This window comes from Aethina tumida, chromosome 7 (assembly GCF_024364675.1).
Source record: "Aethina tumida isolate Nest 87 chromosome 7, icAetTumi1.1, whole genome shotgun sequence".
In the NCBI taxonomy this organism is placed as follows: Eukaryota; Metazoa; Arthropoda; class Insecta; order Coleoptera; family Nitidulidae; genus Aethina; species Aethina tumida.
In genome coordinates this window covers 12,908,596-12,925,148 of record NC_065441.1, presented here as the reverse complement: position 1 = coordinate 12,925,148, position 16,553 = coordinate 12,908,596, and the positions used below count along the sequence as shown (strand labels likewise).

Sequence of the window (16,553 nt, the reverse complement as noted above, 5' to 3'; positions counted from 1 at the left end):
GAAAAAAAGAAAACTCAAACTATTAATTAAAAAAATATAATCATATTACCATAACGTAATACTGGAAAAATGACAACTAAATAAAATTATGTTACATAAAGCTATAGAAACTAAATCTATAAGAATGAGAAAATATTAGTTTTGAACCAAATCAAATTTATTAAACCAAAACATGAACGTTTCAAATCCTTTACAAAAACTCATTTCTTAAACAATGGGACCGTCATTTTTTATATCAGATCCTACACAAAAATTTTAAGAGGGAAAGTTTATAGATAACAAAAAACGTTGAGAAAAGCATTTTTATTTAAATAGTAGAAGTATTCCGGTAAGTATCTACTTTTTTCTACTTACGATTTTAGCTGAAATATAGACATTATTGAACACTTCGAAGTATCTCATGAATATTAACACACTATAAGCGGGTCGGGTAAAAATACCCGTCTCGAGAACTGTTGATTATTAGCTGGCCGGGTAATTTTTACCTTTTTGAATGTACTTACTTTAAAAGCGGGGTGAGATAATTTTACTCTATTGGTTTACATACGGAACTGAAAGAATTATCTCTTAATTTTTGTTATAATTCAACAACTTAGTTTGGACTATTTTGCTGCCCGCCTATAGTGTTAATTAAAGAATAAGTTAAATAGGATTAAGTGAGGTTAGGTAGGACTAAACTAAGTTAAATTAGGTTAGTTTTTTGACAGTAGCAATGTCTTCAAATTATTTTGAAGATACTCAAATTCTATAAGAAATAATAAATCAGTAAAATAAAAGATATTTCCAATTGGCATAAAACTTTTTGAAAAAAAAGAGAAATATCAGAATAAATTATGAATTAAAAATATATAATTTATTACACAATCATATTACCATAACGTAATAACTATATCTACAGCCGAGATTTGCCTAACAATTCTCATATATAAAATTATCACAAGTTATAACCTATCCGCTAATAATAAAATTGTTCAGATAAAACTTGATTAAAAGCATTACAAAACAAAAACTTATTTCTTAAACAACAAGACTGTCTCACTTTTATATTAGTTTCTACATAAGAATTTTTAATAAGTTTAGGAATAACTAAAAGACATAGGAATATAATTTGTATTTGAATAATAGAAGTGTTTATAAGTATCTACTTTTTTCTACTTATTAGTTTAACTGAATTCTCGACATTACTGAACACGTCATTAACACTAATTAAAGAATAGGTAAAGTTGGGTTAAGTTAGGTTAAGTGAAACTATGTAAAGTTAAGATAGATTAGGTAGTTTTTTTACAGTAGCAGTGTCCTCAAATTATTTTGAAGATACTCGAAATCTGTAACATATAACTGTAACATATTTCCAATAGGCATAAAAAATAAACGACTAATTAAAAAAATATAATTTATTACACAATCATATTACCATAACGTAATAACTATGTCTACAGCCTAGATTTGCCTAACAATTCTCATATATAAAATTATCACAAGGTCATTTTCATTAAAAATGTATAATTTAAAATAATAACACAGCTGGAAAAATGACCACTAGATAAAATTATGTTACATCAAGCTATAGGAACTAAATCTACAAGAATGAGAAAATATTAGTTTTGAACCAAATCAATTTTGTTAAACCAAAACATAAATGTTACAATTCCTTTACCATTGGCCCACTGCTAATATTTTTCATTATTTTTGGGTGCAGTGTTTTCGGTATACAAAAATATAAAAAAGCGTTATTTTTGTGCAAACTAAGTTATATAATTTGGATCTTTATTGAAGGTTTGAAATAGTCGGTACCAAAAAGTCATAACCTATCCGCTAACGATAAAATTGTTCAGGTACAACTTGATGGATTACATTTTCAAATTTTTCAACAAGAATAATTAATTAAATATCACATTGATAGATGATTTTGGTCAGGTGTCAACTGGACCTTCAACCTTAAAACTACCATCACCATCAGTAATTGATACAATTAAGATGTGTAGCACCCAACCTCAGTTACACGTCCTTGAATTAATTAAAATTACCTACATGGGAGTAAAATTAGCTATAAATATCACAAAATATGCTCATTTAATAGATTTATCTCGTCTTACGTATATTATAGGAAAACTGCCCTAAGAGATCAAGCACAGCTTGCAGACTGGTACAAAAAAAAATTTAATGGGAACCCATGGGGTTCATATAAGTATATCGTACGATATGTAGAAATCCTCCACTGCCAACCAAAATATCTAACCCAACAACCGCGAGTACCGACTGATAATGATAATAGCAATTGGACTAGTTATATTTTACTTCCGCCCACCGTCGACAGTGAACAATATCACCAAATTAAAACACTAGAACACTGTCTAGAAAACGGATTTTACAAATATCACAATATTTTCTTTTTATTTTGACAAAGAGGCTTAAGTCATCATCGTCCATCGCTCGTGTTCCTGTTGTACCTTCGTGGGGCGCAGTAGTTCCGCAGTTCCTCATGCGAGCACGCCTTCTCGCAACACTCATTATAGACGCCCCGTTTCTTTCTTCTGCCCCGCGACAACATCGACCTGGCCGATTCCTTGCTGATCGTGTACGGCAGATTCAGATTGTATCGCTCCATGGCTTCTGCCGCAGACGCAACATCCACTTGGACGCTAACGTCGGCACTTCTCTTATACTCTGAAACGACCACGTGCAAGTTAGAATTTGTCGGGTGAAAATTAACGAGGCGACTTCAGGTGTTGGGTATTAACAGTACTTACTTACTTTTATGTAATGTGTTGTAGTTGCCTTGGCATATGGCGGACAAGACTTTTGATAAATGTTCACCGCAGTACTGCTTTTTACTAAACATTTCTTCGAGATCTTCCAATTGGCAACGAGTAATGCCGAATAAAAGGACTGTGAGAAGTAGACCATACCGAAACTCCATCTGAAACAAGCAATGCACACACTCATTATTCTCGTGTCAAATGATTTATAAATATAGTGATATATTTTTGATATAAACAGAATGAAAAATTATTCGTTTTTGGTAAATAACTGTTACATGGTCCGCACGTGTACGTCCTCAATATCCAATTAATCGATGATTAATGGTAATCTGATAAGTCGAATTTCGAGTTTCATTGCACATTTTACATCGAGTATTTACTGAAACCAAAACTAAAAACACTGACGAGGTCAGAAAGAAGCAACAGGAACAAATAAATAAACACAGCAAATATGTTTATTTGTAATACAACAACAACTGCTTATCACGGATACATTCCTAATTAAAAGTTACGTATAAATACATTAATCGTGATACAAATATTGTTGCTAGGGTGGAAACTTTCGAAAAATTATTCTCAAACTTATTAATTTGAAAGGTAACGATTTTTATCCTTTCAAAATGTCCAAATATAACAGATTTAAATGGTACATTACTATAAAGTCTTTTACTACAATTATATTTTTGTTTATAAATAAATGATGTTTACGTTATTAACAATTTGATAAAAACAATTAAAGTTACAATCAAATGAACTTGAAATAGGTAAGTTAGGAAAGAATCTTCTAACTATTTACTAAATATTGTTATTGAAATTTTAAACGTGATTTAAAATATTAAGATACTAGAAATTGTTTTTAAGGAATTTTTCAGTTAATTGATAAGATTCCATTAATGCTTAACTTACTAATTGATTGTTGATATGTTTACAAACTAATTGCTTTCTTTAACTATAATGTTATTTCAAAAATGCTTACTGAAGATAAAATTTCAACTTTAGGAACAATCAACTGATAGATAATGATTAATACTAAGTCAATACAGGAAATGAAGCTAACTCAAATAATGTTTACAAATATATTAAAAGAAATATTATTTGAACTTTTATAAAATTATAACCCTGACCCACTTTTCTATGATTTCTTTTATATTAATGAAATTTAAATGCAAAAGATAAACCATTTAAATAAAATAAAGAAAACAAATAATAAGTTATAGATAGTTGTACTAAAAACTTTATATATTTATTATTAATTGATTGTTAATTGAATATATTGTGTATATTATGAATTATAACAAACTTTAACTTATTTGAATGTACTCATAATATTAATTAGCTTTACTTACAGTATAACATAAACAACATTTTATTAATCTAAAGAATTACTGCATAAATATGTTTCTTTTTAAAAGAGACAAATTTAAAATTGGCCAATTAACAATTTATTGGGAACGAATATTACCTTAAATATGTGACGGTATCTTTAATGATCATACTACAGACTAGAACCACTGTTGGCAAAATCACAATAAAGTATAGCATCACCGAAGAAGGAGAAAAAGACACGTAAACTCGAGGCAGCACTTTTCAAATGCGGAACCTATAAGGACACATCACTGGGACGCGTGTCTGGACCGTATGCCGGTTAGGAGCGCGATTGATAATTTCACATTTAGAAAACTGATAATATATAATGGCCGAGACAAGTGGGAGTCAAAGGCCAGGCTAAATAAGAAGTGATCATCGAAACAGGGAGGTCGCGCCGTCAAGATTAAGACCGACGAGTGTTCTCAAAGTGATCCGGAACTGTCACGATGGTATTTTTAATTTCCTGTCGATTGGATTGTTTTAAATCGGTGCTGCAGGTTTCTGACGAACCAGATAATCGATGGGAACATATTTGTTAATTAATTATTCCTAATAATAATAGACATTCATTATTACATGGACATATTTTGTCAATTATAATTTAATTTACAGACAAATTTTTAATTGTCTTAGACAACCCATTTGGAATGTTTAATTAATTCAACCTTTGACTGGGTATTTTTTTAAATTCGTCCGCGTGTTTAACCAGACGTTCGAACACACAAAAACACCCAAAGCTTAACAATACATAATAACAAACAACCGGATTTGTTATAAAATCAAAGTTTATGAGCAACGTGATGAATTCATGTCCCAATTATGCGATAATTTTTTAACACAAGTCCGTATAACAAAAATAGGCACATACGCGCACATTCATTCATTTACTATATACATTGTGTATAAACATTTCGTTTGTTTGTGATATTTTTATGTAAACATTGTTTATTTTTATATTTCGTCAAAATGCAAATACGTTTATCTCAAAGGAAGCGAACGAGGATAATAATAATTGACCCGGATTAAATGTACATGTAACCATATTATTTCGACTAATTTGTTTAAAACTTTTGTTTTTTTTTTTTAAATTATTGTATATTAGATAATTCCCTTAAATTAAATATCGATAAAAAAGAATTTTGTTTTTGGTTGATTTATTATCTTTAAAAATTTGGCAGACTGTGACCTCATATTATCTGTATTATTATATGCTAAACCAGAATTTTTTCATTATTCTGACATTGAATAAATTAATGATTAGAATTATTTTGGATTCCAATTAGTAACTGTTCGTCGGTAATTATATTATATCTGTGCAGTTTAGATGTGTAATAACCAGATACGTATTTTATAGAATTACATGTAAAAGAATAAAATAAAACAATCTAAATATATTTGCGATGATTAATCGGTACACATGCTCTTGCCAAGATAAAGAATCATTGGCACCATTCTGTATCACGAAAACAAAGATCAAGTAAATCCGCACTAATTGCGGAAATTTACAATCTAAACGTAGTAATAATAGTACACACAACAAGATACTTATATAATTTTGCTGGAATTATATTTTAGTTGCGAAATAACGATTTCGAATAAAATTGTTTAAATACATTTTTTTTAATCAATACAAATTATCGCATGAAAGAAATTTCTATAAATAGTTTATTTTAGTAATTTGTAATATAAATAAATTAAATAGGTCATATTTATATTAGCGAAACATTAAAATGGGTTTAATTTTTACAGTTACACTGTTAAATATAAAAATTGAAACAGTTTTTCATATTGATTTAGATTAAGTTGAGTTATATAAGGTTGTGTTAGGTTAGATTAGGTTAGATTATGCTATAGATACAAATTCACCTTTTGACTTTACTATAATTTTGTTATTTCTAGAAAATACATATTACATAACTTTACTGAAATTATATCTTAAATACGAAATTATTGCCATAAATCATTATAAAAAGTTTATTTTAGTTATTAAGTTAGGTTAGGTTATTAATTAAATTAGGTTAGTCAGCTTCATTTACATCGTAATTCACCAAAGTATGAGAAGAATATTAGTCGAAGTACTACTTCTCTTGTTTTGAGAATCCTACACACAAATGGATGATTTTTTCTTTCATGCCTTCAGTACGGACCTTAAACCCACTTAAACTTTAAGCACTATTAGCTTTTTGACACTGGTTCTTCACAGAGAAGCTGAAGATCTTCGTTTTTGTTTTGGAATTCTTTTTCCGGAAAAGGTCGAGTTCTCCCGAAATTAAGTAATTAAATTTCACAATAGGCATGTTTTGACCAACAAATATTCTAATAACTTTTGTAACTTTTTTTGTTTCTTTAAACATAATAAATAAGTAACTACAAATAAATACGTTTATTTATTTATTTTTTTTCAATTACATTATTAAAAGTAAAAATAACAAAATATATGTTTTGAGGAAATTTAGACTTTGACTTAAGTTAAGTACAGTTGAGTTAGGTTAGGTGAAGTTAGGTTAGGTTAGGTTAGATTAGATTAATGTTTTTGCAAAACAACATACGTACATATAAAATGAAATAATAAATATGCAATAAATATCTAAAATATTTTATTTATTTTCTTTAATTGATAAAGATAGTTGTTTTTAACATTAACGTATTTGTATTCTTATTAATTATTTCTCTATGTTTGCATTAAAATGCAAATGCGTCACTTTTTAACTTCAGTCATAATTTTTCTTTTATTTCTAATATATACGATAATTTATAGCAATTAGTCTAATTATGCGACTATTAAAACTATTTTAAATAAACAATAATTTTCCTAATTCAGTCGCCAGACTCGACAAACACTTAAACAAAAATAGATATAAACAATATGAATGTATAACTATTTTCTAATTCATCTATTTATTATACACAACATGTGTCTCACACGTGAATACGTTTAAGCATGATATTCAATTTTGTTGTTGTTGAACTCACCAAATTGGTCTATTACTGGGTACTTACATTCAGCACACATAGTTTCAATAAATAAGTACTAAAAATAAATTTTTAAAATCGTCAAATGTACTAAATTTTAACAGCACATAAAAGAAAAAACAATAATACATCATTTCCAAAATGTTTTTGTTCTAAAATTGTTATTTTTAAAAACATATTCGTCTAGTTAACGAAAATTGAATAATCGGATAATCTGGAAGTTTGCCGAAGCAAATATGTGGCTACATTGTAACAGTAAACATTGACCAATCAACAGATTTTTGCGAAACATCCATACCCCGATCAAGGACATCATCAGTTTGATAAAAAAATATCTGATCATCCAGTTACGCAACAATCGACGATTGGCGATTTCGGGCGGTTTTTAATGGATCACGGCACACGCCGATAACATGTTTTGTTATTCTAATTAAATCAAACGATCCCGATAAGTAACAATTAATATAGAATTTGTAGCGAGAATGCACGGCGGGCCTGTCTGGCGCTTACATTTTTGCATTTCTATAAATAAGCGTGATAGTGGCGAACACAACGACCCTATGTGCTCATTATAAATGTTTACGCGTCTTCGGTAAATACGGAATAATCTACGTAGGAATCTATTCTTGTGACCAAGACGAGATAAATGCCTAATTATAGGCATAGGGCAAGTCTGGGGATCTAGAATAACTCATCTGGATTCCGTCTTTTCTTTTTTATTTTAAGATAGACTTGACAGCGACGAAGGTGGAGGAGAATACATACATATTTTAAATTTTGGCGGATGCGCCGAGGTAACTCGTTTCCGAACGTCTTCGTAGTTAGAAGTTTCGCATTTTTTAACAATTTTCTATCACACAGCTAAATTTTCTCCTACAGATAGGCCACCCAGATTACACAATAAAAGGAAGGGAACTGCAGTTATTAAATTATTAATTTTTTCCCATTGTGTCCTTAGCAGTGGCGGGTACTCAAATGAGGCAGGTGAGAGAGTGCCTCACTTATGACATGATTTTATTGACATAGTGTTAATTATGTTATTGTGTAATTATTCTTTAAAAAAGAATATAATTTAATATTTAAACAAAGGTAGAAAGGAACATATTGTAAAACACATAATTAAACAAGCATTTAATTTGAATTTGTGCACAAGTTTTCTAGAGGCACTTTTAAAAGTAAACCTACTTGGTTCAGATTTGCACATGCGCTTTAAAGTCGGGTTATTGTTTCAATGGTAGGAGAGCTGAGGCGTGCCTCTAGCCAATAACTCCAAATACCAAATGAAATTTATTAAATAAATGTGTAAAAACCGTGGATTTACTTTATATTGGTACGATAATTTTTATTGTACAGTATAAATAAATTATTTTGCTGACCATATCTTTTATGGTAATGAAGGTATTTATTATAAAATATAAGAATATATCTTGCAGACTAAATTTACATTGTAATTGTTTATTATGAAAAATAAAAATAAAATATTCTTTTTTCTGTTCTATATATGTGCCTCACCAGATTCAACACCCACATGACGTCAGTGGTACTTAGTCTTTATAATTACCATAATTAATAACCCTTATAGATAAAATCCTGTATCCATAATAAATCTAATAGATCTAAGTTAAAATCTGAAGAATATTTAAAATCTAAAGAGTCCACTGTTTCTATAATTAGATTGACTTGAATAGAAGGAATCTAAATATTATAAAAAATCTAAAGCATTATAAATCTGATGGTAAATAAAAGTAAATCGATAATCAAAATCAACTATGGCTATATGTGGACCCAAATAATAAATAGACACTAAGACAGAACTAGGAAACAAATGCAATAAAAAGATTGTTAGTAGTTGCAACCATCTATTGTGTTACAAATATGAGTTGTATATTGTAACTTACCTTCCGCGACGTGCAACTTTTGTTGGATCGGAGCCGACGCACTAGTACGAGCGATAGTGTAGTTTTTGTAGGTCAGGTCAACGCATGTTTCCAAAACTGTGGCCCGCAGTCGTCACTCTCCCCCTGCAACATCAAAATTGGTCGTTAACGAGTTCGTACCGAAACCAAGCTGCGATTAGATGACCGACGTCATCGAAATAGATCCGCAATTGATGTGAACCGCCGCCAAGACTAGACGCCTATTATTGCCGTTGTCCTTAATTGGGCAACCTCCAAACTGAGCTAGAGCATAATTTCTGTCTAGTCGCTAATCAGTCTGGCTCTAGGCAATTAATGGATTGATCCGTAATTGGTGAAAATTTACGTACCAGAAACGGTGGAGCAGGCACGTTATTATGGAATTATTAAAGTTAAAGGCTAACATTCTCTGGACGACTATTTTTAGAACAGTCGATAAATTCTTTTGTTTTCCCTAGTTATCAAAAACTCAAGAACAGCTTCCAGAAGTTTCATGGACATGTTATATTAAAAGTTCAGTCTGGATTCAAGAGTTAAGATAAAGTGTTCAATGGTCTCTTGAAGGACACGTTCTTTCAATAATTATTTCTTTCTCTAAAACCACCTGTTTTTAGTATCCCCTTCAAAAAGTAATTATCTTATTTTCACTACTTTGTTTATGTGTTCCAAGATTCACATCATAAATTATCAAACCTTCAAACATCAATTATAATTGCACATTGTTATTCAACATACAAATTGTTTTATTTGGTCACATACGTGACAAAGATCTTGTCTGGTGAGACCTAATCCTAAAATAATCACTTTGTTTATGCTTTCCGAAGTGGCCAGGCGCCCAATAGAATTTTGAAAATTAACATTTTAACCTTGATTGTTCTATTGTTATACAATTAAACTAATTTGTTTTTTTCGTTTAACCTAGTACATTGCAAACACAACCTTTAAACCCTCGTAAAAGAAACTGAAGGGTCCCCAATCAACGATTCATTGGCTCCATTTAGTTGATTTTGTTCAACAATTTGTGGTTATTGCATAATTTACTGGTGGCACGAGTTATATTAACGTAGGTGTACCAGAAGTGTATGCTTGATTTGTTTTATGAACGTTAAACGAAATGTGGGTTATTTGGTTGTACGAGGGACGAAATTGCGAGCTCTTCGAGAAATAGCTTAACAAAATTTATAATGAATTACAATTTTTTGAGTCATCTGTAACTATAAATTCATTCACTCATTAATTAAAAATATACTTATTTAAATAAATAGACTTAAATATATGTAATCCCATTCTAATTAAAGAATATTATTACTTTTTTATAAATTTTATTATCTTAAAATCATCAATTTATTTGATCTGTTTTCCACGAAGAATTAATTTTATTGATTTTTTTAAACCTTAATAGTACTTTTAAAATTGTCTCATTAAATCATTTATTATTAGCTTATTTTATTTTTTATTAGCTTAACATTTTTACTTTTTGATAATTTATATTGATCCAAGACAAACAGTCAGTGACCTTTGAAATATCATGGTAAATATAAGTAGTTAACAATTGCAAATAAATAAATTTTAATTCTTTTATTAATACAGTATAATAGTCAATTTCTTGAGCTACATTAAACAATTATTACAATGATAATAATATAATCCAACAAGCATTGCGACTTTTTATAAAATAGTCAGACAATTTTCACTACTTCATTCATTATTAAAAATTAAACGGAACACTTTAAAAACATTTGCTAATAAATTCTTCGAAGATATTTAAATTAACTTTATTTAGAAAAAAATAATAATTATTAAAATACTATTTTAATTTGAATGAATTAAATACAAAATTTATATTTAATAATAAATAAATCTTACCTGTGAATATAAATAAATGTAATGGCCGCTTAATAAAATGAAAGGTGCGACGTAGAGTAGGTATGTTTGTTTCAGTTTTCAGTGCGGGCCAACCACGAATTGGTGCAACATGCGACCGACCGACTGGACCGATAACACAGCACTAAATAGTCATACTGAAACGGCATCGCTCTCCTCCAAGGAGGTTAAAGACTTGCCAATTTAACGCAATTTGCTCAAACAAAATAACGAAATATTCGCCGTTCGGTGCATTGTACTTGCTCTATATTTGGTTTTAGGTACTGCCTCAATATCAAAACCAGTCACTCACCACTCAAATTGGCGGCAATCAGCGGCAGGACAATGATTTTATGTGAACACTTAAAATTCAGACAATTTAATAATTGCAACTTTTGAAATGCAATTTCTCAAGAGTTAATATAATTGCACATAATTTTGATAAAATATCTGTAAATTTATTATAAACATTAAACAAATTAATTATAAAGATGATCCTATAAAGAATAAATTTTAATATACTTCTTATAAAATTAATAATTTTTTATTGTTTTATCCTTAACCAACGAAATCTTTTCCATATTTATGATTTTTTATTTTAAAACTATAAATATATTTTTTTAATGTTTAATTTAAATTTTCCAACAATAATTATTTTTTAATTGAAACTACAATTTCTCTTGTTTAATCAAACATATTTAAATACTTTTTAATAATAATAATATTTTAAACTAATAATAAATATAAATTAACTTGTGGAGCTTTAACTCTTCCTAAAATAACTTATTTTTTAAAATATTCATTCGAAATTCGGAAGAAAGTTTCTCACAATTCGACTCTATCACTTTCATCATTATTAAATAAACGGAATAATTTAAATTTGGTTGAAGCCATTACGTAATAGAAGGAACTTTGCTTTGGAGAGTGACATATAAATTTAGATCTATTATCGTCTAGAGTGGTATGAAAGTGAGTACTAGCATTACCCATTAGTGATAATAATCCACTTATATTAGTCTATTGTTGCAAATCAGAGTCGTAACTCTACATTTGCAGATTGTAATTTTAGAAATGGAATTATTATGAAAAATTACCACCGATTACGATGACAAATGGAATTTAAATCGTTGGTTCTAAGTCAAATGTGGAGGAAGCGACGATTTTAAATTAAAAAAGGCCTAGTAAGTTATTGCCAGGAAATCAGAAATTCAGAAAAATATTACAATTAATTATAGTAATTTTTTTGTAAATATATTTAATATTTCGAACAGATTATTTTAAAAAATGTATAAGTTTGGACTATGTGAATCACATGCTACGAAATTACGCCATCTATTGCAAAAATAATTAAACCATAATTAATTAAATAAGTAGCATTATTAAATTGTGAGATTAAAACATTCGGATTTTTAAAATTGTCAAGAGACGTCTCTGCATCTATACCAGTGCATCTAAGTGCACGCATGCCAATTAGTTTGGAAGAGTCCCTGCACTTACATACACATGCCATTTTTTATTAGTAAATTGCATTCGCATTTTCCGATAATTTTTTCCGGGAATAAAACTAGTCATGATGCACGAAATTAAATCAAAGTGGAAAATTAGAAATTTCCAAATTAAATGAATTAGTGTTTGGCTACTTTTTGTAAACAATAATTTATAAATAAGTACTTCTTGGTATTCTTGTTCGTAATAATTGTTTTCCTCGAATGAATTTCTTGATTAATTTACTCAATTAAGAATATGAATAAAAAAATTATTTCTCAATTTTACACTTACAAAATGATGATTGATAAATTCATCGAATTATTTAGTTCCGATAAGAGATGTTCTTTTTTCTTACTTTATGTATAATAAGGTAAAATAAAACAGGAAATATATTGTTTTACGCTTTTTATTGTATTACTTCCAGAACAAAGCATACTTTGGTCCTGAGTATAAATTTTAAAAAACTTACGTAAGATCACTAAAACAGTACTACAGATAAATAATTATTTACACTTCCTCCTAGAACACAAGACTGTGAATCAGTTATTCGAAAAAGGTGTACAGCTACTTTTTGATCCGGAATTATTTAAATATTAACATAATACCATCGATGGATTCACGTAACGCAATAAATAAATAATAAACTCTTAACAAAACAAAATTAAACCAATTTCAAAGGTAAAAAATCTTAAGAATTGATTACAACTAGTTCTAAATTCAAAACATCGTTCAATCCTTACGGAGTTTCCTCTTCCTAGTGCCTTCTCCCGCGCTTTTATCAGGTACCTGAAATGAAATTGATTGAAATCTTGTTAAAATATATCCTCAAATTTATCTTACATTATCATCAACAGCATCGTTATCTTCTTCGCTGTCTGGCTCGGAATTTTTCTCAGCATCTTCATCATCCTCCTCATCTTCAACACGATCTTCAACACCTTCAGCATTATCTTCAGTCACTTCATCAGTCTTTTTCTTCTCTGCTAACAGATTGATTTCTTCTTTTTCCTATACATCAAAAGAAATATAAAATATTTGAAAACAAATGACATGGGCACTTACCTTTTGACTAGCTGAACTAGGCCTAAAGCAAAGGAACAACATAAGGGCAACTGGTATACCAAGTACTACAATGTAAAGGCCCCACATTAGTGGATACTCGTTAGTGAAGTTCGCCAACTTCTGGATGAAGCTCTCCTAAACAAAACATTACAAATTCTAGCAAACTACTTGGCTAATTTCAATTTTTTAGCGATACTGAGTCAGTACCTCTTTTACACATGTGTAGAGGTACCATATGTAAATTATGATGGGTATGGAACAATAAATTATATATGCCGCCCAAGTTTTCGGCCTGTAATTCATCGCCCGCATCATCCTGCCCCATAAGGAAGCCTGAGATTTATCAATGACGATTTTGGTGTTCGAAAATGGATATATAATATGAAGTGATACTTACTGATTCTTGGGCAATCTTTAGTCTCTTCTTAGCGAAAGTTTGTGTGGCCCAATATTCAGCGACATGCACTTTGTTGGTGATGATTATATTGTCGAAAAGAATATTTTTGGACATGGACCACAATTCGAAACCTATGGCATGCTGCAACAAAAAACATGATAAACTATAGAATTATAAATGTAATTTCCTACTTACCACAGTGGGAAGTTTAAATGGATGTTTGTCTTCGAAGTAATCAGGATTGGGAATCAGCCTGGGCCTCCATTTACCCTTGTAGTTGGGATTGTCGATGTACGGCGGCCGCCACTTGCCCTTGAACTTAGGATTGTTGACTAGAGGTGGTTCCCACGGTCCACAACCTGCGGCGTTCTCGCAAGCCGGGTTTTCGATCAGTGGCGGTTCCCATTCGCCTAGATAACAACTAAAATTAATAAAAACCAAATTTATAAAACGTCAACTGTACCATCCATGTCGGTGTCCCAATCCACGGGCTTCTTAGCCTCCGGATCAGGAATATGAGTGGGCTCGTTCTCTAACCAACCGTCTGGAACGACTGCTGTCTCGTCCACGATCTGCGCCGGTGCATCTTCGTCCCAATCATCCGGTTTCACCGCATCCGGATCTGGGATCTTCTCGCGTTCGTCCCAATCGTCGGGTTTGACGTCGGTAGGATCTTCGATTTCCGCCGGGGGATTCACTGGTGGCGCAAAGTCTGTAACCATGATTCACAATGTAAAATCAACTAATACAAATGATATAATCCAATATAACACATAATTATAAAAATTAATACATAAAGAAAAAATTATTTTACATTATAAATTCATTAAGAATAATGTTTTAATTCTATTAATTTATTCAAAAGGACGTTTCAATTTAGATACGAAAAAATAATTTAAATAGTTACATCATTTTCAAAGTTGTAGAACACAGTTATTGATTAACTAACAGAAGACATTGCATCAGAATATTATTTTGTTCAATTATGTGGTCACATTACAGAGAAATTCAGTGTCACAGGTTCCAACATATGAGAATTAATTGATGAACATTATCAATTAAATTAAATTGGTCCTAATATATTATTTGTATACTACACTCTTATTAAGACAGGAAGCATATACTTAAAACATTTACCATAAGAAACAACCATACAAAAACTAAATCAATAAAACAATTACCTTCTAACAAGCTTCCAGAATTGACAACCTTATTATCAATCCTAATCTCAAATGTATTATCTGGATTCATAATCAATGTGTACAAATGCGGCAGTTTGTCATCATAAATTTCCTCCAACCTTTCTTTGGGTTTTTGACAGTGCTTTTCCTCAACTGTGCCATTCAATGGATTCTTGTGCTTGAATATGAAATGCAACTTGTAATCATTACCACACTTATCAGGCCCAAACATAACAGCATATGGAGACTTGTCTGTGAATTGTTTTAAATCAAAATCTTCACTCAACAGCTTCAAGTAGGCACCACCACATTCCTGCCCCTCCTGGAGGACCACCTCATACTGGACAATGATTGGTTCATCATTAAAGTGAATTGGTTTAGTTCTGGCAGAAATAGCAGCATGTTTGGCCTTAGTTTTCAAGACCATACCCAAATCACCCTTAAGTCCATCTTTAACTGGGTTCTCAACTGCCCATTCACCATCATATTTGGCAATCTCTTCCTCCATTCCATCTTTTTTAGCCTGGGATTTCACCCATTTCTTGTTGAACGCTTCAGGTATATCAAAGTGCTCTGCAAAGTAAACATGAGTCTGATCTGGTGGAGGGATCTCTGGACTTGTATACAAAATATCATCTTCTGGAGGTACTTCTACTCTTATTCCATCCTGAAATGTTGTTAATTTAGAAGTGGTCACATTTAAGGTGTAGTATACTTACTTCAGTATCTTCGATATCATCTTCGGCTATAGCTGCACTCATGAATAATAATGTTACTGCCAAGAGGCAGTTTAACCTGAGGTTCATGGTGTTCTGAATTAGCTAACTAGCTGTCCCTGCAAACACATGTAAAATGAGTCGTAATTATTGTAATATTGCGACACTTGTGTAATTGTATTTATTTAAGATAAAGGTCTGTACAATGAACCAACAAAAATCAATATCCTAACCTAATTACCCGGATTTAAGTGAAAGCCTATTGTTATCGGACAGAAAACAATATTCAACACTAATTACCCGACAAGCAGTGGTATTTTCTATAAATACCCGTAAAATTCAATTAAACGAGATTAGGGTGTATCGACACACCTAACCTATAACGTCAGAATGGTGAATCAAAATAAGTACGGTGAATTTGATAAAAAACTGCCCATTATATAACTAAGTATTAAAAATTTATTAGTTACCTATAAGTGAATCAATGTTTCGGATGGATTTTAGAACAACATTTACTCGGCATTTGAGACATAAACACAAAACCAACAAGACTGATTCTAATTAATTGACAGACCAATGACAAAACGTCGTCGTATATACGTCAACCAATCGGGTTGAAACAGATGGCATACGTGATCGCGCGCCGCTTGAATTTACGATGGATGGTTTTTAAATTGTGCATATCATTTATTTTATAGTATTATTATAGTTGTAGTGAAAATTGTGAAATTATATTTTATGCACAAATTTATGTACAGCGATATATTAAAAACAATTTGCTTCCATATATTGAAGAAACGAATCCAAACCGAAATCTAAAATTGACG

At 30.5% G+C, this 16,553-nt stretch overlaps 2 protein-coding genes across 4 annotated transcripts; both read right to left on the bottom strand.

Moving 5' to 3' along the window:
- Positions 1 to 1,379: 1,379 nt before the first annotated feature.
- On the bottom strand, positions 1,380 to 11,042 carry LOC109597751 (bombyxin F-1). Of its 3 annotated transcripts, XM_020013509.2 has the most exons (4): positions 10,886 to 11,042; positions 9,002 to 9,124; positions 2,755 to 2,920; positions 1,380 to 2,667 (listed from the first exon to the last, which is right to left on the bottom strand). In XM_020013509.2, exons 3-4 carry the CDS (start codon positions 2,918 to 2,920, stop codon positions 2,420 to 2,422), a joined length of 414 nt encoding a protein of 137 aa, XP_019869068.1. In that variant the 5' UTR covers positions 9,002 to 9,124; positions 10,886 to 11,042; the 3' UTR covers positions 1,380 to 2,419. The 3 variants fall into 3 exon arrangements, with proteins under 3 accessions (XP_019869068.1, XP_049825488.1, XP_049825487.1); XM_049969531.1 differs by lacking the exons at positions 9,002 to 9,124; positions 10,886 to 11,042 and adding an exon at positions 4,225 to 4,408; XM_049969530.1 differs by lacking the exons at positions 9,002 to 9,124; positions 10,886 to 11,042 and having other exon boundaries at positions 2,751 to 3,167.
- A 1,718-nt stretch (positions 11,043 to 12,760) lies between these two features.
- On the bottom strand, positions 12,761 to 16,292 carry LOC109597743 (calnexin). Its single transcript, XM_020013499.2, has 9 exons — positions 16,197 to 16,292; positions 15,730 to 15,845; positions 15,011 to 15,677; positions 14,293 to 14,541; positions 14,025 to 14,239; positions 13,830 to 13,970; positions 13,433 to 13,567; positions 13,211 to 13,378; positions 12,761 to 13,156 (listed from the first exon to the last, which is right to left on the bottom strand). Exons 2-9 carry the CDS (start codon positions 15,814 to 15,816, stop codon positions 13,100 to 13,102), a joined length of 1,719 nt encoding a protein of 572 aa, XP_019869058.1. The 5' UTR covers positions 15,817 to 15,845; positions 16,197 to 16,292; the 3' UTR covers positions 12,761 to 13,099.
- Positions 16,293 to 16,553: the final 261 nt, after the last annotated feature.